At 39.5% G+C, this 25,723-nt stretch overlaps 1 protein-coding gene across 4 annotated transcripts in view; it reads left to right on the forward strand.

The window, feature by feature from the left end:
* The window catches only part of dennd5a (DENN/MADD domain containing 5A), a 41,308-nt gene that overhangs the window by 13,768 nt on the left and 1,817 nt on the right, over nucleotides 1-25,723 (forward strand). For 2 of the 4 annotated variants that reach the window (XM_044349988.1, XM_044349996.1), the window contains 19 exons: nucleotides 5,317-5,504; nucleotides 11,677-11,988; nucleotides 13,096-13,311; nucleotides 13,417-13,651; nucleotides 14,060-14,143; nucleotides 15,187-15,337; nucleotides 15,447-15,540; nucleotides 17,003-17,134; nucleotides 17,660-17,812; nucleotides 17,908-17,995; nucleotides 18,097-18,184; nucleotides 21,349-21,477; nucleotides 21,915-22,036; nucleotides 22,148-22,293; nucleotides 23,226-23,344; nucleotides 23,440-23,621; nucleotides 23,959-24,041; nucleotides 24,645-24,768; nucleotides 24,869-25,037. In XM_044349988.1, the coding sequence (XP_044205923.1) occupies nucleotides 5,317-5,504; nucleotides 11,677-11,988; nucleotides 13,096-13,311; nucleotides 13,417-13,651; nucleotides 14,060-14,143; nucleotides 15,187-15,337; nucleotides 15,447-15,540; nucleotides 17,003-17,134; nucleotides 17,660-17,812; nucleotides 17,908-17,995; nucleotides 18,097-18,184; nucleotides 21,349-21,477; nucleotides 21,915-22,036; nucleotides 22,148-22,293; nucleotides 23,226-23,344; nucleotides 23,440-23,621; nucleotides 23,959-24,041; nucleotides 24,645-24,768; nucleotides 24,869-25,037 (2,815 nt within the window). The remainder of the gene's footprint in view (nucleotides 1-5,316; nucleotides 5,505-11,676; nucleotides 11,989-13,095; nucleotides 13,312-13,416; nucleotides 13,652-14,059; nucleotides 14,144-15,186; nucleotides 15,338-15,446; nucleotides 15,541-17,002; nucleotides 17,135-17,659; nucleotides 17,813-17,907; nucleotides 17,996-18,096; nucleotides 18,185-21,348; nucleotides 21,478-21,914; nucleotides 22,037-22,147; nucleotides 22,294-23,225; nucleotides 23,345-23,439; nucleotides 23,622-23,958; nucleotides 24,042-24,644; nucleotides 24,769-24,868; nucleotides 25,038-25,723) is intronic. The other 2 variants (XM_044350004.1, XM_044350012.1) reach the window with 1 other exon arrangement.

Raw genomic sequence — 25,723 nt, forward strand, 5'->3', positions numbered from 1 at the left:
TGTATAAGAAGAGAAACTGTGGCAAGGACACATGTTTGATATGCATGGCAGAACTATTATCCAGGAGATTACGTAACCTGTTGAGTGTTTCCATTAAAGTGATGCAGTGTGAGTACCAGCTTGTGTAAATGTCGGTCCCCTCACCCATTACAGGCGGCTCCTACTGCCAGGACTCACATGTAGATGTGGGCATGTCTGTGAGAGGTTTTTTGTATGAATTGCTATGTAGATGCTGCTTGTGGGCACATTTAGGATGCTAAGCAGAAGACGTTTTTGTCGGTGGTGATAAGTCTCTCTTTGTTCTCCCTTTGCTTCATCCTTGCAGCAAACCCACAGGAAGAATCTGATAAACAATTTAATTAAAAAAAAAAACTCTTTTAGAGGAGCTAAAATACAGAGAGCCTGTTAGTATTTATTCATAGTAGTAACTGCTCAGAAAAGATTCAGTTAATCCACACTTTGCAGAGCAGAACAGGTTTTTATAAAGGTGGCATTGTTCACCATTATGAGTGTGTGTGTGTGCGTGTGCGTGTGGAGAAACAAGGAAATGATTTAAGGATACTGGGTCTACTGTGGTGTTTGGATCCATTACAATATATAATGGAAAAGTAACGCACACCAAAGGTTGTAGTGATGTGCTGATTACTGGAAGTAGACTTGAGAGTAGAAAAAAAGTGCTGCATACTCTGGTTCCACATGCATTTCTCTTTTATTTAGATGATGTTTCGGCCCTCAGGCCTTCTTCAAGATCAACAATAATAATAGGACACAGGCAGTGAGGTATGTTATGTAAAGAGTACCTAGGGGTAGTTTGTTTTCACCCTCATTTTCTAACTTGTAAATGGGCTTATTTGAAGGGAAGTTTATTTACTCATGGCTTCAAGGAGTATATATTCTCATGGAAGAGGTACTTGGATGATGTGTTTTGTTTGTTTAAAGAGTCTAAGACCCAGCGGGAGTCATTTTTTACATACCGCAACTCATGTTCTGAATTTCTGTCATTTACTATGGATTATGACTACACACACACATCAGTTTTTTAGATTTATGGATCACTAGAGAGCATAATTACTTGTATACAGTTTACTGACTACTGTTTACTAAGGGCAGATTCTGATCACCCCTTATCTTTAAAAAAATGTCTCCTGTTTAGTCAGTTTTGCAGATTAAAACAAATTGGCCAGAAAATTGATGATTTTGACAGGAACATGAGTGAAATGAAAAATAACTTTCAACAAACAGGATGCAAGATAACATTACGACAGGATAAGAAATCTGTCGCAATGATGCTGCCACTAAAATAAAAGACAGATCTAGGTCTGATCTCTTAAAAAATAAACCTACAGTGAAATCAAATGACCGTATAATATTTACAACAGATTATTCTAAGAGTGCACAAGAGGTAAGGGGAATAATGACAAAACATTGAGGTATACTTGAATCTGACCACCTGGTACACTCATATTTACCTCCTCCTCAATCAGCCTAAGCTACTTCATCATCTATTCCTGAGGGCAACCACCACTGTGGTTGTTGTAGTTAGTTTAATTATAATTACCGTTGTAACAGTTTTAAACATCCTTACACAGGTAAAGAGATCCCTATAAAAGGAGTTATTTCATGCCACACTAAGTTGGTAATTTATCTTATTACTTGCCCTTCTGGTAAGTCATATGTTGGAAAGACGAATAGAACGCTGAAAACTCATATCGCTGAACATAGAAGCACTATGAGATGCAGAAACATGAATTGTTGAATTTAATCATCTTATTTCCTCTCTAAGATATATTAGTATTAAGAAGGTATCACTCCCCCCAAGATGAGGTAATTTGGATGATTTACTTTCCAGGAGGGAACACTATTGGATCCGCCGTCTGAGAACCCTGCCACCTCATAGATTGAATATAGATTATGACTTGAAATCTGTATATGTGATATTAGACATATAGTAGTTGTCACTTTGTTTGAAGTGATTTGATTGGCTGTAGTTCCTGTCACTGTTTGTTAAGAGTTCTGATTGACTGAAGGCCTCTTGATCGTTTTTGGAACATGATTGTCTAATCACCATCAGATGTGATACTAGGGTGTGGTCTACATACTATATACTAGTTCCTGTGTCTTACTATTATTGTTGATCTTGAAGAAGGCCTCAGGGAAATGCATATGGAGCCAGAGCGTGTGACCCTTTTTTTTTTTTTTTTCTACTCTCTGGATCCATTACAATGGCAAGACGAGGCAAATGGTTTTACAAAACGGCCGGGGCCGGGGGGAGAAGCTCTTAAGGGGGAAAGCCGTGGTGTTGCTAGGCGACCCGGAGACAGGGAGGATAGCAGTGATGCAGGATGATTATTATTGGCTGGAAGTGACATCATGCCACCCCCCCACCAACCCAACCCCCCCATGGGACTCATCACTGCAGAACGTGTGAAGGGTGTTGTGTAGAGTTGAGCCCTGGCAATCTTCCACTGACGAGAAATGAGGGATTGTGAGGAACAAATGCTACACACTTAAACACACACACACACACACTGAGGAGAGGGATGCTCTGCAAATAAGGAGACGACTGTGTGTGTGTGTGTGTTTGTGTGTGTTGCGTGCTAAAAATAACGCTGGAATTCATATCTCTGATTGTAAAAACACTGGCCAGCATCTCTCCCATGCAGCCATAAAAGAAATGTTAAAATCCCGGCTGCTGTTTCTCCCTACCTTCTCAAAGGGGAAACTTGTCATGTGTCAGTCATGCGTCAGTCATTGTGACATGCTGCAATTAAAGTCATTATTTATCAGCTTTATTTCACAGGCAATTTCTGCTTTTATGTGATTTGTGCAGTAGAGAGTGACAGGGAAAATTGAGCGAGAGAGAGAGAGTTCGGGGTGTGTAGGAGAGATCTGAGCTGAGGATCGGCCAAGCGAGCCACCAAAATAGCTTCTGAAATTAAGTTTAAAAGCTTGGATTTGAAGCTGGATCTTTGACAGCACAGTGGATTTGGCTGTGATCTTAAGATACATAATTAAGCTTGTATTTCAGCTATGTAAAGACACTTTTACATTTTAGGGAATAGCATTAACATCCTTCCCACCTTTCTTTATTTATCGGATTAAGTGATTTAGTGCCTGCCCACTTCACTCTTCATTCAGTTTGTACCTTTGTGTTTCCAAACCTTGCTGTCTTTCTTCTCTCCCTTCAGCTTTTTAACAACCTGTCAAACACATTATCTCTGTTTTTTCATTTTATTTCTTCCTTAATCTGCAATATCAGTTAGCTAATGTAGCTTAAACTAGTAACTCCAAGAACTAGACACTTGCTCTGATGAACAGTATCAGAATCTGTAAGTAATTTCCGTTACTGCTAAGTTACAAACTGTTGAAATGAACGCTGTCTTTTGTCACACAAGCTGTTTGGTCAGTTAAGTGCTGAGATGGAAGATCTGTAGCAGTTTCACTTCTGTGTGTCCAGTGTTAATTTTAGCTTGCTGTAGTGCAAATGTTTGCACTATGTAAACTGAATAGTGCAAGTATAACTAAGGATAAACTCCAAACTGCTTCTAGTTTTCAATGTAGACAAGCAAAATTGGAAAATTAAAAATCCCATTTTGTGATTTTTATGGTTGTTGTTTACAAGAATCACAGTATTTAACAGTTACTTTTGCTGTGTTCATGTATAAAAGCGACAGTATTTGACTGTTTCATAAGTGGATGTGGTTTCTTCTTGTGGCCTCATTTAAGAGCAGACAGAGGATGTTAGTATTCTTGTCCCCATCCCGGGAGAGAGAGGACGCCTGGTGAGAGGGGGGGGAAATGAGGGGGGTTAGAGTCTCTTCTCATGGAGACCAGCATATGACCAAATGAAGGAATGGTATTTATTTTGGCACCATAACAGGAGAGGCAGAGCTGCTGCTGAATGTACAGTAGGTGTCAACAGGATAGAGCAGGAATGCAGATGAGGAGGACTGCACACATATTTGCATGTATACCAGTTGACTCAAGTGTGATACCATGAACATGAAGGAGTGTTGCTTTGTGAAGTCATGACAAAGGAATTTTGCAGTAGCCAGACGGCCAGCTGACTTTAGCTGTGTCATAGTTCAGAGACTGTGAGATTTTTCCCGAGCTCATAAAGGTCCTTCCAAGTTAAGGACCAGGACTTTGTTCTGGGAATAGCCCACAAAGCACAAATACAAGAGATTACAGTACAACTACAGTGCTGGAAGAAGTATTCAGAAACTTAAGTACAACAGTGATACCACAATGTGAAAATGCTTCTTTACTAAAAAAAAAAAAACATTCTGCCAAAAATTCTCCAGTGTTCAGTGGATAATGGAGCACTGAGGGCTGCAAATGACGTACTAGTTGTGTTGTCCAAATTCAGGCATATTGTTGAAACATTTCTGGCTGCGTGTGGAAGAATCTTTGAAATGTTGCTTTGTGTGCTTGTTATGAGATATTTGGTCTACAGATGTGGTCCACTCCCTGTATTTGGACACAGCTCATGTGTCATCACAGCTAATTCATGTAAAAGATTGTTGATCCAACTCCTCCTCTACATTTACAGAACAGAGAATAAAGTTGCTTTCTTTTGTTACATTAGTCCACTCAGTTCTGGTTAAACTGGTGCTTTCTTAAAACTTTCATACATATTGTACATCTCTGATTTGGCCACATCTAACAGCTGCATATTGTTTTGGACATTTCAAAGTGAGACATCAGAAATTCCCTGCTGAATGTCCCGACCTTTATGTGTTCCTGTTGACCACCTTGTTGAACAGATGTGCTTGCTAACAAAGCTAATGCTACTGTTTAGCAGGATTGACTATCATGCTGTATAAGAAATTTAATACATCAGAGAGTAATCAGAAGAAGAGATCTGTGTTAGATAAAAACAAAGACGACCAGGTTGCGCAACTCTTCCGTTTTAGAGGAATAAACAAAACATTTATCAGGCAAAGTCAAGCTAGCCGATCAATCTAGGGAAACATCATGAGTGACTACATCTGCAGCTTTCTTCCCGTATATTATAGGAGAAAATTTCCACTATTTACTGTTAAAATTTGGCTGAAAACACTGAAAATCCCCTACTGCTGTCATTGAGCAGGTACTTGACTGCAGTGAATTTTGTGGTCGTGCTGTGGAAACCACCACTCAGAAAACAAAGTGATTGCTGAGAATCATTACATTAGCTGTGATTACGATTCACAGAGCCTTTAAAATAATAATCAAGCCAGGAAATTAACCCTGAAATCTGCATTGTATGCACCTCTGGTACATTATATTTGTTATATGGTTACAGTCCCTGTTTTCTTTATGTGTGTGAAACAGATTACCAGAGGCTGATGACGGTGGCAGAGAGCATCACAGCCTTAATGTTCCCCTTCCAATGGCAACACGTGTACGTTCCCATTCTGCCCGCCTCCCTCCTCCACTTCCTGGACGCACCTGTGCCGTATCTCATGGGCCTCCACTCCAATGGACAGGATGACCGCACCAAGCTCGAGCTGCCACAGGAGGTACACACACTGATACACACAGTATATTCTTTCTATACTAAGTTAAGTTTGTCTGCTTTTCTTTTATTTCAATATTTTACATCTTGCAAAGAATAATGAACAACTGAAAAGGTTGTAAACTGCTGCTAAATTCATTGTGTGAAAGGGGTCCATACCTTTACCTCTGTACAGTTATTCTTGCTTTTTAGTGTTAATGTAGTTTTCTAGCTTTTTACTTCTTTTTTATCTGTTCACAAAGATGGAAAAAAGATGTTCAGGATTTTAGTGAATCAGTCCCTCCTTATATTTAGCTTTTTTTTCTTCAGACACACAACCATGGTTTGTTATAACATGCTAGTGTTTTTATTTACAATCAGAGCAAGCAATTTTATTATTGCCATTCTGCATAGATAGACCCTTTGTTGTACTGCAGACACGATTATTTGCTGAAGGCCTGATTTTGGAACATGATTGTGTAATCACCATCAGATGTATTACTAGGGTGTGGCCTACATAAAATACTAGTGCCTCTACTAGTGCCTCTGCCTCTATTGTTTATCTTGAAGAAGGCCTGAGGGCCGAAACATCATCTAAATAAAACAGAAATGGAACCAGAGTGTGTGACACTTTTTGTCCTACTCTCTGGATCCATTACAATGGCAAGAGAAATGGCAAATGGTTTACAAAACAGTCAGGGCCGGGGGGAAAATCTCTTGGAGGACAGTTTTACTCTTTGCATTCCTTGTTTGTCTTGGTTTTTTAAGCTGCTTTCAAGCATCCAGTGACTCCAGATATTTTGACTCTCTGTCTTTTAATGTAGAACATGCACAGTGCTCTCATTGTACAGGGCTGTTTCCACGGGCATCGCTTGGCTTGGGCATTTGGGGCTATATCCCCAAAGATTTTTTCTTTAGCCCCAACTAATTCTCCACTTTCAGCAGTTTGTCACTAAAGAAGACGGCAGTGTTTTACTTTTGTATCTTCAGCGAAGAGAATAGAGGCAAGATCATTGGGAAAGGTTTTCCAGGAAAATATGTGAAATACTGGTGTCTTACTGGCTGACACGTAATTCTTGGGGTTTCCATGCCAACTGCTAGTTCACACAGTCAGTCAGTGTGAGGAAAAATGGATATACGAAGGTTTTTACTGGTAAAAGGGTTGAAACTGAGGCAGTGGCACAAACATCCTCTCATGCTGAGCCAGGAAAACAAGGTGTGTAAAAGTCTGTATGAGTTCCAAATTACATGAACATGAAATGAGCAGAGCTTAAGTTAGATACAACTAACGTACATTGCATTGCACTGCCCAGCTAAACCGTTAGCAATGATAGCTTAGTTGTGCCTCTCCTTGGCTAGCGACACCAAACTAGCCTAACTAAAATTACCGTTTTGGGAAGACAAAACACAGAACATAACAGCAATTGTATTATGTGTTGTGGATTTTCTGTCATATAGTAATAATGATAATATCTGATGAGACACTCATTTTAATGGAGACACATTTATGTACGTTGATGTTCATTTATTTGTCATAGAGCTGGAGAATTGACCATTAGTTTTTGGGTCTACTGATACAATTATCACAGATGAGCCAGACAGGATAGATGAGGAAGAGAGAACAGGTGATACAGAAGGAAAGGAGACAGAAGAGGGAGATAAAATAGACAGTAAAGATGAGGAAGACCAGAGGGCAGCAAATATCCCAAGAGGCAACGTGAAACATCCCAACTGAGCTCATTGATTTGGGGGCTGCAGATACAGGGCCAAGGCGAGTAAAACATCTCTGCTTTCCATCCAGCATGTTTGGCCTGCAAAAAAGATCATTCCAACTAAGTTGATTTGATACATTTGACTGGCTGGAATACTGTATTACTGCCAATGTAGATTATATGGCAAATCAAAACAGGCAAGGGATCAAAAAGATACACTCACCACCACAGGTTACAGAAACTGGAAGAGAGCATTAGATTCTTTTAGGGAGCATGAAAAATCCAACATGCACAAGGCCTCAGTAATGTGTTGGAAGAGCTTTAAAACCACACAAGTCCAAAGGGATATCTCAGAGCAGCTAAAAGCTGCAAAAGTCAGTGAGTATGTGGATTGTAGGGAGTATCTCACACGTATAGCACCAGTGACAGCCTTTCTTGGGAAGCAGGGTATTGCTTTTCAAGGTCACAATGAAGCACCAGACAGCGACAATAAAGGAAACTTTATGGAGTGCATGCAACTTCTTGAGAAGTTTGATCCTTTCCTGCAAACAAACAAACTGCCTTCATATGTGACCTACATCTCTCACAATCATCCCAAAATGAGTTGACTCAAAGCACCTCTGTTGTTATGACGTCAAGGATCATCTCTGAGATTAAAGAGGCAAAAATCTACTTGATAATGGTGGATGAAGCAAGGGATCATCGTTGGGAGCAGCTTGCATTGTGTGTGTGATACATTAGTCCACAGGGCTTGCTGAAAGAGAGATTCCTTGGAATTTCCCAGTTTGAGGCATTTTATGGTTGCTCCATCACCGACACCACAGAGAAGGAACTAGAGAAACATAGAGTAAGACATTCTTCTTACAGGTGTTGTTCAATCCTACGATGGTGCTTCTGTTATGAGTGGAGCAGTGGGAGGTGTAAAAGCTCGATTCAGACAAAAGCATCCAGAGGCACTGTATATCCATTGCTATGCCCGTGAACTTAATCTTGTCATTTGCTCCACTTGCAAAGCCATCCCAGAGGCATGCCACATGTCCATCATCATAAATTACAAGCTTTTATGAAGAAACTAGGGGTGGGGAACAAAGAACTTATCCAGCTGTCCAAGACTCGCCGGGGGTGCCAGATTGAGTCTGTGGATGCCACTCTACAAAACCTCCCTGCTTTGATCCAGACCGAAGGGAGCATTTCAGCACCTCTAGCTAAGCGACTGGGAAGAAAGCTTTGGAGATTCATTACCATCTACATGCTTGTCATGCTTCAGACACTGCTCTCAGTAACTCAGGGCCTGCACAAATACCTACAGAAAGAAATTGGTGATTTTGTGCAGGCAATAGAAGACAAAATGGTAGTTCAAAGTACACTCACATTTACTGGAACGATGAGAAAGCACATGAAGTGTCTGAGAAGACCAAGGCCCTGAAGATCTTGATATTCATGCTACTGGGACACAGAGGAAGAAGCGAAACGCATGGAGGACTATGCACTCGAGACATCTTGTGGCACAAGGTCAGAACTCACTGCTGTTTGAAGGGGTTTGAGAAAAGGTTTTCTGGAGTTGGGGGGAAAAATCTTGATGGGCATACAGGCATGTCATCCTGCCTCAGAGCAGTTCCTGAATGAAGAGGCATGAACATTACAGCATCCACCATCCACAGCCTGCAGAGATTAATGCTGCAAAATATTTCCTTGAAAGAAAAATAAAAGTAGTACCCAGCATCAAAGTGTCTTTTCCCTTTTGGATGGTGACATGTTCCCCTCCCTTAATGCCCTCTTTCAAGCTTCTTTGACCATCCTGGTCATCAGGCGCAGTTGTGAAAGGTCTTTCAGTGCCCTGCACCGACTGCACACATTGCTGAGGAATACAATGGGTCAGGACAGGCTAAGTCATTTGGCGATAATGTCAGCTGAGAGGGAGATGTTGGCTGATGTGGGCCGACAAGACACTTCCGCCTAGCACTTCCACCCTCAAAGTGCCAAGAAGAGAAGTGCGGACAGTAAACAGTTTCATAATGTCACAACACCCTCTTTCCCTTCTCCCTCTGTAACTCATGCCCTCACACATAGTTACACTCAAAGATTGACAAGACGGAAGCCAAACTGCTTTTGGGATTGTTACAAACATCATAGTTCAAAACTATTTATTTTGCTTCTGATCATTTATTTGTATATATCTGATTAATATCATGTGATATTATATGGCTTGGTGGGTAAAGTTATGACCTTTGAACTAGTCTATGTTTACATTGAGAGAGAACCAACCTATGCTAGGGTGACTCTGAAAATATTTTTAGTGTCATGGAGAACACCTTTGTCATTCTGAAGTGTTATCTGTTAGTTTTTGATCTTAATTGAAAGCAGTTTAATATCTTGTGTTATTGATGTTATAGTCTATTGTGTAAATGTAGACCGATGATGCTCAGGAGCTTTTTGTGAGAACTGATTTTCAACACAAAGGGAACGTAAAGGCTTAGTTGAACCAAAGCTTGATGGAAAAGAAATTGTTGCCGGTAAGTTGGATAATAGGCATTTAAAAGGTCTTTGACTTGATTGTAGAAAACATTCTGTAGTGATGATAATTATAAAAAATGTGTTGGTTTTACTGGCAAACTTACTAGACAAGGCAAGTTTATTTGTACACACATTTCAACAACAAGGCAATTAAAAGTGCTTTACATAAAACATAAAAGGCATCAAGACAGAATGTAAAAGCCACACAAGGCAATGTAAAAAAACATTTAAATACAATTTAAAAAGTGTTAAATTGTAAATAAAAATAAGCTAAAATAGAATAAGACAGATGGAACAGGAGAGTAAAAGTTACAGAGCAGTGTAAGATTAATAAAAGGCAGCTGCAAACGGAAAAGTCTTCAGCTGTGATTTGAAAGAACTGAGAGTTGTAGCAGACCTGCGGTTCTCTGGGATTTTGTTCCAGATATGTGGAGCATGAAAACTGAACGCTGCCTGTACATGTTTAGTTTTGACTCTGAGAACAGAAAGCAGACCTGTTCCAGACCCCCTGAGAGGTCTGGATGGTTCGTAACGTAGCAGCAGATCAGAAATGTATTTTGGCCCTGAACCATTCAGTGCTTTGTAAACCAACAGCAGTACTTTATAATCAATTCTTTGACAGACAGGAAGCCAGTGTAAAGATCTGAGAGCTGGGCTGATATGATCCACTTTCTTGGTCTTAGTGAGGACTCGAGCAGCAGCGTTCTGACTCAGCTGCAGCTGGCTGATAGATTTTCTTCGGGAGGCCTGTAATGACACCGTCACAGTAGTTGAGTCTACTGAAGATAAATACATGGACAAGTTTTTCCAAATCCTGCAGAGACATAAGTCCTTTGATTCTTAATATATTCTTCAGGTGATAGTAGGCTGACTTTTTAATTGTCTTAATGTGGCTGTTAAAATTCAGTTGTGAGTCCATGACTACGCCAAAATTTCTGGCTTGGTTTGTGGTTTTTAATATTATCGATTGAAGCTGGGCGCTGACTTTTAATCGTTCTTCTTTGGCTCCAGAAACAATTACTTCAGTTTTATCTGACACATCCAATAATCAATTTGTTCAGTGCACTGACTCAGTGCTTGTACTGGACCATAGTCCCCTGGTGATGTGGTTATGTAAATTTGTGTGTCATCTGCTTGATATTACTAAGTAATATTAAACATTCATAGATTTCAAGACTGTACTTTTCACTTCCTTGCCAGCACAGTTCTATTTCTTTCTTTCTAATTGCAAATAATTTCAGTCATCATTTCATTTCATCTTAACCTTATGTCTGTTTACTTTCTTATATTGCAACATCTTCTCATGTTTTACTACTTGTAGCATTGAGGTAGAAATTGTGGTTTATATCAAGTAGATACATCAGCAATGATTTCGCAACCAAATTATGAAAGTTTACTCAGTCACTTTGAGTAGTTTTCAACTCTCTTTTGTGAAATTGACAGTGTATTATGGGTTTTGAGGATTTTTTTATCATATAGGCATAGTAATAATGGTGGCAGGTATGACATTTTGGTTTAAGACATTTGAGTGACTGGAATATTCATGTGCAGATTATAGGGTAAATCAAATCCAGACTCTTCCTCATTTCTCCAGTTTTCACATTTTTAAGCAATTTGTAGCGCTCACATGCAAGAAAAAAATGCATGGAAACAGTCTATTTAGAAGTACCTTTTTAAAATGTTTTTGATGGAGAAGAATCTGGGCTCAGCCGCTGATGGTTGACAGTCCAGCCAACACCCCTGGGTGTTTCAACATCTGCTATTGCTCTCAGCACTGTGTGCCAGCTTCGTTTTTCAGTCATCAGTTTTGCCTCTCACTTTTTACACACTTCTATAAATAAGTGCAACATGTGCTGATGAACTGTCAAATGTACAAGGCCATAAAAAATATGAATTTCACAATGTGTTATTCTCCCAACTCACCTCATTAACTTCAATATTTTTTATATTTTTTGCCCTGTTTTTCTCCAGGCTAACTTGTGTTTTGTGGACATCGATAATCACTTCATCGAACTGCCAGAGGAGTTGCCGCAGTTTCCCAACAAGCTAGAGTTCATCCAGGAGATCTCAGAGGTGCTCATGTCCTTCGGCGTGTCTCCAGAGGGAAATATTCACTCTAGTGACAGCCATGCCAAGTACCGGGGCTTCCGATCTGTGGATATGGTCTCTGACAAGCGTAACGGCAACCTGGCTTCACCCCTCAACTCCTACCTGCTGAGGGAGAATGAAACTATTGCCAGACTGCAGGCTCTGGTCAAGAGGACAGGTGTCAGTCTGGAGAAGGTGGGAAGTGATAAAATCTCATAAATCAAAGTATGATATGATAGAGTATCATATATTGGGGGTTGTCTTCTCCAGTTGATGATCATAAAATATTGGCCGTTGATGTAGACAGTGATACATTTTCTGAAAGAAATTTTTCAGACTATTAATTGTAAATATGTCTAATTTTAAATTTAAATATGTAAATATGTTTAATTTTTAGCAAATTTAAGATGTTTAGGATCAGGATTTCCATGTTAGTCATAACATGCAGACTTACAGTTGTATGTATAAAAACGTGTTTGTGCCAGCAGCAAATATATTTGAATAATTTGAATTTGTAAGACATCGTCGTCTTGAAATCCTGTGTTTGATAACATGTAGATGATATAGTGAGCAAAGACGACACAGAAACCCACAATAAACACGAGAAAGCCCCTCCTACACTTCCCACTACAGGCAGAAAAAGAGAATGGCGGAAATCTCTTTACAGACGTCAACAGATGAAGTTGGCATCTGTACAGTCTAATTTCCTTTTCGGCTCTAGTGCTTTACAGACAGTAGTAAGTCGTAAGTAGTGACGAAATACTCTGAAGGTTGATAAATGGATGAATTAGCTGCCAACTAGAGAAAGTCTACATGCAGCCTATAATCTGCTTTATGCAACGGTGGCCAGCATTAGCTTTCCTTGAACGGATTAGCTCATTAGTGTATAGCTGTCCAACAACGAGGTCAGGCCTCACAGATACTTATTACTGTACTGGATATGAGGCTCTCCAGTCATGTGATCATGTCATTGGATTGAGACTTTGTTTTCTTATTCATACATACATACAGTGGTAGGCCTGTTCTGTGTTATTTTAACCCCCCAAATGTTGGCATCTGTACAGCTGACCCACTGACACTCTAATAATAGAAGCTGTGTTTCAGTTTGCTTTCAGCCATAAATCAAAACACATGTCCTTGACTTCCTTTCCCATAACCTTGCTGCTTCATTAGCAGCCTATGATAACAGTCAGAAAAGATAACATGAATATATACACTGATCTGCTCCTTTTCTTTATCTAAACCTCTTTCTCAAAGCAGTTTCCCTCATTTCTATCTTTTCCTCATGTCCGTGCGCATCAGTTGGAGGTGAGAGAGGATGCCAGCAGCAATAAGGATGCGCGGGTCCAGTGTGACGAGGAGGAGCTGAAGATGCACCAGGTTAACATCCAGCTGCGTGAGGTCTTTGCCAACCGATTCACCCAGATGTTCGCGGACTACGAGGTGTTTGTCATCCAGCCGAGCCATGACAAGGAGTCCTGGTTCACCAACCGAGACCAGATGCAGAACTTTGATAAGGTGAAGTGTTATAGATAGAGATTGTATAGTGAAGAATATTGTTTTCTGTTAAATATGACATTGAATTCCACCCTTTTAAATGTGTTTGTATGTGTGTGCGTGCAGGCCTCCTTCCTATCTGATCAACCGGAACCCTACCTGCCTTTCCTGTCTCGTTTCCTGGAGACACAGATGTTTGCGTCCTTCATCGATAGTAAGATCCTCTGTCACGATGACGAGGAGAAGGAGCACACGCTGAGGGTGTTTGATGCCCGCGTGGATAAGATCCGCATGCTGAACGTCCGCACGCCCACTCTACGCACATCTATGTACCAGAAATGCACAAACATCGAAGAGGCGGGTAAGGAAAGACATTGGCCCTGAAAATCCTTGAAGGCTTTGTGAATTTCAGAAAAAGAATAAAAAACCTTAAAAATAGCTTTTAAAGCACCAAACATTGTACTCAAATGTATCAGTTTGCCTCAGCTCTCTGGGCGTTGGTTGTTGCTTTCCACTGATAAGCCACAGGTTTTTTATTTTGAATATTAACATCTTGACTCGAGACGGGTAAAAATTTGACCTCTGTCATGTTTAATTATGACCCTGTCTAAAGCCAAAACATTGCAATTTTGTGGATTTAATAAAAAGACCTTCAATCATCTAAATGACTGTGGGGATAAATTAGCTTTAGAAAGTGAACTTTTGACATACTACATAGTGTTTGAAGTGTCTAATTAGCTCTGACTGGTAATTGCTGTCTTATTTGCAGACAACCTGCTTAAAAAGCGATATGAAAAAGCCGATTTTGTCGCTCCTGGACCTCATGACATTTGTCTCGAGAACGACAAGACTCGTAATATTTGCTCTCTATATCTTAAACATCTTTGGGTGGCAGCTCTCTGAATGTGTGTGCAATGCATTATGTGTGATACGCTCACAGAGGATAGATGGACTTGTCTGCATAATAATTGTCCACTTTAATCCAGAATACACAATAATACTTTTAAATATAGAAAACCTGCTAGATTAGAAATACTATGAATGTGTTTTTAATGTATTACCATCAATTCAAGATACCTCTGTGAGATCCTTTGTGCGTTGCATACATGTCAGTTTTTCAAAGCTTGGTGAACATAATCTTTTTAATCTAAATGCACTATCACTGATCTTTTTAGTGGTGATCTGATAACTGGCAGCATGCAGGGAAATGTGTGATAATTATTTTCAGGAAATCAAATCTTTGTACCAGTGAATCACAGCTTCAGACAGTGTGAGAAACGTTTTCTTTCAGTCAATCATTGTCCCGTTTTCTCTGCTTTGTGTCCTTACATGGACGACTTGATGTGATCTACTAAAAGTCTATTGTGTTTCTCTAAACTCGCGGGTGCTTTTGTTAATATGTGTGGGTGGGTTGTTAAGCAGTTATCAGAGAATCACTGTCTAAAGCTGCATTCATGGATGATTCTGAACTGGTTCCTTTAGAGAAAAAAGAACTTTCTGGGTCTTTAATCTGTCACTTCTTTTGCTTCTGTGGGAGTTTGGGATGAAATGTTTTGTTCAGTTTGAACTTTGTCTCTTTATTCAATTGTCAGACATTTACTAAATGAAAAATTAGAGGTTCTTCATTATAAGTATCCTGTTTTCCCAACACAGCATATATATTCATGCATATTTATTTGACATGAGAATAAGTTATTTATCTGGGAAAATCAGAATGCATTTTATTGCCTCCTTAATATCATTTTTAAAATTCATCCTTCACCAATGATATATGTATAGTTGTCAAGTCTTGACAATGAAATCACTATAATTTGGACAAATTAAGACAATGAAACTGATGGATGCATCCTGTAACATCATCCCCAACTCTTGCGTCCATCCCACATCTTCTTATAGAAAAGGCCATTGAGATGAGAGTGGTAAAGATTGACCACACTGCCCTGCACCCCCACCTGCTGGACATGAAGATCGGTCAGGGACGCTACGAGCAAGGCTTCTTCCCCCGCTTGCAGTCTGACGTGCTCTCCACAGGGCCAACCAGCAACAAGTGAATATTTCACATGACCTTTTAACCTTTTTCCGTACTCGACTTGAGTCTGACTGCTGTGTTACGATGTTTCACGACACAGTTTATTAAGTGTTGTCTTGTGTTACAGATGGACCAAGAGGAGTGCTCCTGCCCAGTGGAGGAGGAGGGATCGACAGAAGCAGCACGCTGAGCACCTTTATTTAGACAACGACCAGAGAGAGGTGAGAGTCCCCCGCGTTCTCAGCTCATATACATACATATCGACTGGCTCAGCTTTGTTGTCTCTGTTCATTTTTGCATGACCGTTTTCTCTCTTTGTTTTATTTTGACTTTGCTTTTATCATCTTGTTCACCCCTCCCCCCCTCACACTTTTGGTCACTTTCTTTCTTTCTCTCTCTTTGTCTGCCTGCCTCGCACTCACACGCTCTCACACACTCTCAGCATGTAGAGTGTTTGTTTCCGGAGCTGCAGCTCCTGCTGTTTCTTGACTACTACTGGCTCTCGCAGTCCTTCAAGCCCTGTCTAAAGTCGGTGACTGTGGATGTGGTATGTGTTGGTAGTTTGTGAGGCTTTAGCTTTCATACTGGGATCACATGACCTGTCCACTCATGTGGTCTCTACCTTTAGCTCTTTACCCCCCTCTGCTTCCTCCACTACCAGCTGAGCTTTACCTGATAATCCATGTTATGTCAAGGCTGTGTCATGTTTTAGGTTATGACAGTTGGAACTCATAAACATGAAATGATGCAAACAAAGTTGATTGAAAATACAATTAAATTTATACATTTTCTCCAGAATTATTAACTTACTTTGTTAAATACCTGAACAATTTTAGGCCTAATTTGATAAACATAATTACTGTTCATCACAGTTTGGTTGCTATTTGCTATTTAGCCAACCAGTTTTCTGGTTTCAGTTAGTGCATATGTTACACATGAAAGTTAATTTAAAGTTAAAATAATTGAGCTTGGGAACAGTACTTAAACAACAATTGAAATTATTTTGTACATCTATTGCATATAAATCTTTTCAATAATTATGTTAACATGCTCACTCACTGACTAGTTACTGATTTTCAATGGCAGTACTACACAGGAAAGTAAAGACAACAAAGTAAAGAAAATGTTCAGCCGCGTTAGAGCCACCTGGAGCTCTAGACATTGGTTTTACTTTTATAAAATTTAGCAGATCTATCAATAAGGTTCTTTTTTTTGATAAACACAATTTTTTATTCATATCGGTTATAAGTTCAATATCTGAAGGCTGAAGTCTAGATATTTCCAACAGGAATAGTATTGACAACACAATTTCTCAGTGCAAGAGATAAGAAACTGTGTAGCAAACATATTTTGTATATTTGACTCTATATACACTGGCAAGACCTTTGAATCCCTTTTAGAGCAGAAAAATAAAAGATAAAGTAACCCATCATCAGACAACCTTCATTACCTTCATCATTAGTCGAACAAACTGTGGTTGAACTCTCTGTGGTATTCCCTTTCTGTTATTGAGTGAGGTCGGTTCTGTGGTTAGACAAACATTTGTAAGAAATTTTGAAGTAACCTCCACTAGTGACGTCAACCCACCGGTATGCTGAATTGATTTCTCTGACATAGAGGTTCTCGGTTTCCTTTTGTGGTTAGCTATTACGTGACTGAATTCTCTCTTGTGTCTTTTATCAGAAATACATCCAGGAAGCCAGGAACCTGGGCACCACCATCAGACAGCCCAAACTGTCAAACCTGTCACCTTCTGTCATCGCACAGACTAACTGGAAATTTGTTGAAGGATTGCTGAAGGAGTGTAGGAACAAGGTTTGTGCATGAATGAGCTTTAGTTATTCAGTTTGATCTGTTTGCAGTGGCCAACTCGGTGCAGCATTATTGTAGTTGAGAAATGCTCACTGCATTTTGTATTCATATAGATATTATAGATATTTTGGTCTTTAAGCTGGTTTTATACAAAGTTACTTAATGGGAGTGCTGCTGCTATCTCAGCTAAGAAAGATATAATTAAAAACAAAAACATCAATTTGACAAACTATAGTTGAGGCTTAAATTATAGTCAGTTTGTGTGCAGTTAATTGGTGGACAGAAATGACAATAAAACAGTGGAACATTGCAAAACCAAACCAAGGCCTTGTGTTTAGCTAGATGAGTTTCTCTATAAATCATTTTTTCTACTACAAAGAGTTGAATATCAGGACATGGCTTGTTCTGAAATTAGCAAACAAAACATGAAATAAAAATTCAAAATTATTAGTTTGATTGCGGTATTGTATTAGAACTTCAAGTAACAACAGATTGTGTGTTTATGCTTATCTGTTTACTTCCCGGCAGACTAAGCGTATGCTAGTAGAGAAGATGGGTCGAGAGGCAGTGGAGTTGGGTCACGGAGAGGTCAGCATCACCGGTGTGGAGGAGAACACTCTGATTGCGAGTCTCTGTGACCTGCTGGAGAGGATCTGGAGCCACGGGCTGCAGGTTAAACAGGTCAGGAAGCCACTCTGCACCTAATTGAGTCCCAACAGCTGGTTGATAAACTCTCACAGTATTTAATGACCTTAGGGTATGTTTTTTTCTTTCAGGGTAAATCTGCCTTGTGGTCTCACCTCCTGCACTACCAGGAGAGCAAAGAGAAGAAGAATGCGACTCCAGGTGGTTTGGGACCTCCAGGTACAGTAAATGTTAAAATCAGTTCATCTAATTAATAAATTGATGAACAAAATAGTGACTTTTGACCTAGAGAGTGCCTAATATCCTTCTTTCTACCCCAGGTTTCATCCACGATACCGAGCGACGCAAATCTGATGGTGGTGGATCAGCCATGCCCCCTCTTAAAGTCTCCCTGATCCAGGACATGAGGTGAGGAAGGATGGTTGTCATTTAGACATGAGCTAATGTTGATGTCATGAAGGAATGAAGGATAAAGTCCCTTTATTCCATCCAGTGCAGCTAAACTGTTTTAGAAATGTATCACTGTACTGTCAGAGAAAAGTAAACTGGATTAATACTGCCCCCTTGTGGTGGACTGTCAAACAACACCTACTCAGAGTTCAAGCGTTCACAAGATAGACGTCCTCAATGGAAATCATGTATAAAACTGCCTTTTCCCCACATACAGAACAGAAACAACAACAATCAAACACAAATAGTACTTTCCAAGAGTTTCCCCTTCAGACTAAATGTCCTATTTAGGGTTTGTGATGTAATGTGTGTTTGTTTTTGGTCACTCATTCAGTCATTTGGTCAGAATACATTTATCTGACACTCCTGTCTCAGATAAATGTATACAATGGTCTCTTTATTGGCTTCACTTTTGTAAATAAATAACATGCCTGATGCCACACAGTTAATTAGTTGTAGCGGCACTCTTTTCTGTTTTCCACATTTGCCACTATTGAGTTAAACTCTGACAGGAAATAAATCTTCAAAAAAACAGTAACTGCCTTGTAAAAAGTCTTGTTCCACAGACAGACTAGTTCATTCTTCTGCACCAAAGAGCTGTTAGGAATAAGTCATGAATAGATGCAATGCAGCATCCCAGTAAAAGAAACATTTTAAATACTACAAGATTATATGTCGCAACACATTTTCAAGCCCACTAATATTTTAGAAACACATAAAAATTTCACATAATAGTGCAGAAGGTTAAAATACTATATCACAACATTAATCCAGATATTGTTTTTCTTATTATGGCCCCTAAAATTAGTTCTTCAACAAAGCAAAAGCATTAACTGAAACTTCCAAAATGTCAGCTTTTGGTTGACATTTTTGTCAGACTATTGCATTGAACATCCAATAAAATCATTACCTTACTTATTATTATTATCTCAGTTTTTTAAATATTTTATGGGAAATTAGAGGTAAGAGAGAATGGATGAAATGAACCAGAGGTCCCCAGCAAATCGGACAGCATCCCAGACCTTAGGATGCCTCAATTAGCTCAATACTTTTTAGTTTTGTATATTTATATTCAAAGAACACAAAGTCTTTGAATGGAGGTGGGAGCTCCTGCGACACACCCACATGCTGTAACAGCTGTGTGTTTTTGATTTGCGTGTTTGTTCGTGTATATGATGGCAGCCATCGCTGTCATCACGTCTGCTGTGCACAGCCAGAGTTGAGGAGTCAGGATTTGTGTGGCGTGTGTAACAGCACGTTACTTCCAGCCTAATTACCAGACCCCCGCCAGCCTGGCTGAGAACAGAGGAGGGGTCAACTTGGGCCACAAACACACACGTCTACACTGCACTGCGCTGATAGGTAGAACCTCCTCCCCACCCATGTAAACGTCTGACGGCATGATCATAAACATACTCTGACACACAAGCTACCATCACCCACCCTTAATGAGTTTTAATAATTAATAGCATTATCTTAAAAGACAGTAGATGTTTATACCTAAAACGATGAGTATATGTTTGATTTTATCACATTTCTTAAAGCTTTTTTGAGATGATAACAATATCTTATATTGGTGATATCTGCTGTCTTTTCTGGGTCAGAGGTCACAGTAATATTGGTGCATACAGTAGATGTTTTCCTCTGTTGCCATGGAGATAACGAGCAGAGGAAACTGGGTTACCTAGTGTGAGTAGAGGGTGGAGACATGGAGGGGGGGATGGAAGGTGGAGGAGGAGACATGAAGAGCTCTCAGAGAGCAGACGAGCTTATGGCACAGGTGGAGTGGAAGGGAATGTGTCTGGACATCAGAGCATGATAGTGGCTCGGAGCGATGACACAGGAACTAGCTCACACACTCAGGGGGCCCGCTGCAGTAAAAATGCCATGACAGAGGCAGACTGAGACATCTTTCTGGCCACAACAACGAATTAGATCATTCAGTTTATGCTGCAGAAATACAATAGAAGTAAGAACTAAGTCAGATTTTTTAAATAACATTTTTAGTGCTGAAACAATCAGTACATAAATTAGGTAACACTTTAAGTTAGTTAATAAATGGTTTATAACACACTATAATTTAGCATTTAGCATGTATTTGTCAACACCCATAAGTGAAGGCTGATATATAAACAGTTGTGAGAATATAAAATGTCTTCATAGGAGAAGTTAGAATTGTTGACAAACACTATACATTAATAAACACTTAAAATTGTCCTTATACCTGCTTCTAACCACACTGTAATGTGTTACAAAGCATTTATCAAATGTTTGTATACTAATTATAAATATATAATTATAAGTTTAATTATAAATGCTAAATAGGAGACTTAAAGTAAAGTGTTACCATAAATCAATTAGTCGATTGACAGAAAATTAACTGCCACCAATTTTGATAATCTATTGATCATTTAGCAAGTAAGAAATATCAAAAATTCACTGGTTGCAGCTTTTCAAATGTGTATAAATGGGTGTTATATCATATCAAACTAAATGTATTCGGGTTTTGGAGACGTGCGAACAAAACAATTTTAAGACATCGCTTTGTTATCGACAAATGAATCAATAAAGAAAATAAGCATTAAGAGCAGCCCTAAATGTTTGCTTGGTTATCAGTTTAGACAATAGACTCCTGTATTACAATATCTGGATGTATTCATATCACCGTGGTGGTTCCACTTATCTAGTAAATGAAAGTGCATGGACACTATTTTTTCTGATTTTCCTTTTGTTGATTGGTTGGTTTAGCTGATAATCATGAAATGAAACAACTACATGAATATAAGCCTCAGTAGCTTTTAGCATTATCTGGTTCTCTAAGATGCATTCTGCATTTTTGTAATCTTTATTGTTTGTAAATAATGTCTATTCTAAGCATTTTCCTCGCAGTATAAGATCTGTGTGTATAAGTTTGCTGGTACTGTGTATGACCACTAAGAAGTTATCAATGCTGTAAATAGTTTGAGTGTACCTTCCATGATTTTATATTCAATTAATCCCCATCTCTGCCTTGTCTTGTTATTTTCACACAATAATAATGATTTAAAATATGATCATCGTTTTCTGTTTATGTGTAAGTTCTTCTCCTCTTCAGACTCCTGACCTTGTCATTTTATTTCCAGACACATTCAGAACATAAGTGAGATCAAGACCGACGTGGGTAAGGCCAGAGCTTGGGTTCGCCTCTCCATGGAGAAGAAGCTGCTTTCCAGACACCTGAAGCAGCTGCTGTCTGATCATGAGCTTACAAAGTGAGCAAAAAGAAACAGAAACGGGACAATTACAACCGTGAATCTTACATTTTAAAACATACCTCATTGTTTAATTTTCCCACCTCATATTTCGTTGACCTTCTTTCTGCGCTTGTGGAGGAATGTCTGTCTCATATGAAATTAAGATGACGTGTGATCTACTCATTTATAATACATTAACTCTTTTGAAATTGCAAAGCATCGTACTGTAGTCCACTGCCGCATCAATAATTCACAGCTTGCTCCATAATTGATATCTGGGTGATGAACTGGGTCAGTGGGATTTTTTTTGTCTGCTGTTGTTATGTCTTCTACTTAATACAAAGCAATACGTACTTTGTTACCCAGCAATTGTTGAGACACTGTTGAGGAATGTTTTATCTGCTAGTCATCCCAATTTAATAACGGAAAGCATCTTTGTGTATTGTCATTTTTAGAAAACTTTACAAGCGATACGCCTTCCTGCGCTGTGATGACGAGAAAGAGCAGTTTCTCTACCATCTCCTGTCCTTCAATGCTGTGGACTACTTCTGTTTCACCAATGTCTTTACCACCATCAGTGAGTGCTACTTTGATGCCATACAAGCCTGATAACACCGCCAATTAAACTACCAGATCGGCGTTGATCGTTTGTGACTGACATGACATTTCTCTCCTCTCTGTCTCCCAGTGATCCCCTACCATGTGGTGGTTGTTCCCAGTAAGAAACTGGGAGGCTCCATGTTTACAGCCAACCCTTGGGTGTGTGTTTCTGGTGAGCTGGCTGAGACCGGGGTTCTGCAGGTCCCGAGGAATACTCTAGAGATCACTTTTGAGGTTTGTGTTACAACTTGGGTCTTTTTTTTTTTAAATTTTTTTGTGATTAAAGTGATTATGGTCCGGGAATGTGGCAATGTTGCCACAATGAAATCCAATAGGACAAGAAACATGAGTGGTTAGGATATCAGACATTTTGTAAACAAGCCAACAATTTAGGCAGATTATGTAAACCACTTTATTATGAGTTAAAACTGAAAAGCAAGCGGACCCAAAATGTCAGTAATAATCACTCATTGCACAGGATAACTGTGTGTAAGTACAATAGGTCTAAGTTGATCCTGTAAGTTTATCTGTAAACTGTGATGGATGTTTACAACGCACAGTTTGTATTGTAATTTTACTGTTTGCCTTTGTTTTGGCTTCCAAATAAGTTTGGTAAAGTAAGGGTTTGTTTCATGTTTCTTGCCCAGCTGGCGTTTAAAGGATAGGTTCACAATTCCTCAAGTCTGTCTTAAAACAACAATCAGGTGCCAAAATGAATATTGAAACAGGTTTTGCTCACTGTAATCATTCCTCCTGTTCATGCTGACCATTGGAAGATCCCCTTCAAATGTGCTTACAGTGGAAATGATGGGAAAGTCCTCGTTTTTAAAAAAAAAAAGCTTTCTGCAAAGTTTATCTGAAGATAATATGAAGCTTGAAAATTCCCTCTTTGTGTCTCGATGGACGGTGTTTTCCTGTTCAGCTGCAGTGAAAGGTTTTTAACAAAAAGAGTGAATTTGGCTGTAAGACTGTAACTTTGAAAGATATTGACTTGATTTGAGTAATTTGGGAGGCTGAAGCTTCATATTAGCTTCATATAAACTTTTAAACACATTATTTGCTGTGGATTTTGTCCCCCATCACTTACATTGAAAGTGCATTATGATCTTTTTTTGACTTGATTGTTTACTACCAGTATGATATTAACATGCTTCCCTCTCTTTCAGTGCCAGAACCTGGGCAAGCTGACCACGGTGCAGATGGGTCACGATAACACGGGGCTCTACGCAAAGTGGCTTGTAGAGTGTGTTATGGTCCGCAATGAGATCACGGGGCACACGTACAAGTAAGCAATACTGTACCTTTTGAGGAAAATGTGCCTAATATTGCTTTAAACAGATATTTCTTTAAAGAAAATGAACACAATGTGTTTGTGGGCAGGTTTCCGTGTGGCCGGTGGCTGGGGAAAGGCGTGGATGACGGCAGTCTGGAGAGGATCCTGGTAGGAGAGCTGATGACCCCCACCACAGAGAATGATGAACGAATGTGCCGCACACCCCCGATGCAGCAGTCCCCCGGGATGATGAGGAGGTTTGTTACCATCTCGCCAAACAGCAAGCCAAGTAAGTAACTTAACTGCATAACCATAAATTACCTGGAGCTTATTCTAAATAATCCTGGTGTGGGTTTTCTAGCTGACAGGAAGCATATGTTTCCTCTGGATTCTCCTTTTTACACTTCAATTAAAGATTCAACTGTTATCTAAAGAGCAGGAGACAACAGTGCCCCCCTTTTTGTGATGCTTAAAGTCTTGTTCTTAATACCTTCACTGGTAAAAATTGATATACACAAATGATAAAACACAATGACAAATGGATAAAACGTGGATGGGGGATTTTTCTTCCATGTGACTGCTCGTATTGTCTTACAGCATCTTTTTTTTCTTTTCTTCTCATCCAGAGTTAAACACAGGTCAGATCCAGGAGGGAGTGGGAGAGGCCATCAACGGGATTGTGAAGCACTTCCACAAACCGGAGAAGGAGGTGAGAGACGGCAGTCTAGACAGGCTCCAACATGCAGTTCTATTATTCATCACAAATGAAGAGAAGCAGCTTTCTGCTCTGGTGGTCGCTGAGCCCCTCAGTAGCTCAGTAACAGACCGTGTGGTGTAATTCAGATTTTTAAAATGTGTTGCTGTTGTTTTTTGGAAATGTACATCAATCTTGATCATTTTTCCTGGCCTAGAATGAAGCCTGTTTTTCCTTTTTATGTAGACACTAATATCAAATTAATAATTATTTCGTATGAAGTGATAATTGCAATTCAAAGGAGTAGCACATTGTAACTGAACCGTTGATTGCAGGTTTTAATAGTCATTCATTGTGTAGTCAAAGAACAAAGGATTTTTACAGGGAAATTCCCTTCACTGTTTCTCCACCTGTTAATATGACTGACACGAGTATGTAAGTTGTTGTGTGGGGTTGTGTCTTTGCACCTTAGTCCTCTTTCCCTGCATCATATTGACAAGTTAGGTTGGTATGTTAATGGGTTACTTGGTTAAAATGTTTATGAAAAATTGTTCCATTTAAATTCATTTTTGGAAGAAAATGTCAACATGAAAGGAATCCTGTTTGTCCTCTTCACAGAGAGGCAGTCTGACTCTTCTCCTCTGTGGGGAGTACGGCCTCGTCTGGGCTCTGGAGCAAGTTTTCCAGCATGGTTTCAAATCACCCCGACTCTTTAAGAATGTCTTCATCTGGGACTTCTTGGGTAAAGACCATCAGCAATTAAATTATATTCACATTTATACAACTAGGTACTGAATTATAAAGTAATTAATGTGTCTCTTAATTAAATGATGCTTTTACAGAAAAGGCACAAGTGTACTTTGAAAGTGCGGAGCAGCGAGAGGTGGCTCCGGACGAAAACTGGCAAAGCAGAGTGCGTCACTTCTGCCGCTTCATGCGGGCCATCAACAACACGTCCAGGAACATTGGCAAAGATGGGAAGTTCCAGATGCTCGTCTGTCTGGGTGCAAGGTAGAAACACTCCTACTAACCTGATTTATATGTAGTGAACAACCTAAACATTTGTTGGGGATGATAAGGAAGATTTAGGGTTCTGAGGGTCTGGGATACAAAGCTGTCCTTCTCGCTGAAATGTCCTTGGCTAAAGTGCCGTTCCGTATCTGATACTGCATCATGACCTGCAGGGGTCAAGTGAACATGATCTCTCCTCTGAGGATTCTTGAAGTATCAGATATTTTAATTGTTTCCTTTAGCTCTGCTTCCCCGACGAAGACTCTATGTGCCTTTGCATTTCTTCCGTAGTGATCCGGTCATTTATCTGTTACAGACTGTTACTGTTCCTCTTTACACCACAGTAGTACAGGAACAATTAGTCAGTTCATAGATTAGCTGATGGACAGAAAATTAATCTGCAACAGCTTTGATTATTGATGAATTGTGTAAGTAATTTATCAGGCAAAACATACCAAATATTTGCTCATTCCAGCTTCTCAATTGTGATTATTTGCTGCTTTTGACAGTTTTATATCACTGCAAATTGAATGAGTTTGAATGAGTTTGAGTTTTTAATGTTGGGTAGACAAAATAAGCTATTTGAAGATGTTACCTTGGACACTGTGAAGTGCATTTACACTAGTTTCTGACATTTTATAGACTAAACCATTGATCAGTGCAATTATTATTATATTATTATATTA

This window comes from Thunnus albacares, chromosome 1 (assembly GCF_914725855.1).
Source record: "Thunnus albacares chromosome 1, fThuAlb1.1, whole genome shotgun sequence".
Lineage (NCBI taxonomy): Eukaryota > Metazoa > Chordata > Actinopteri > Scombriformes > Scombridae > Thunnus > Thunnus albacares.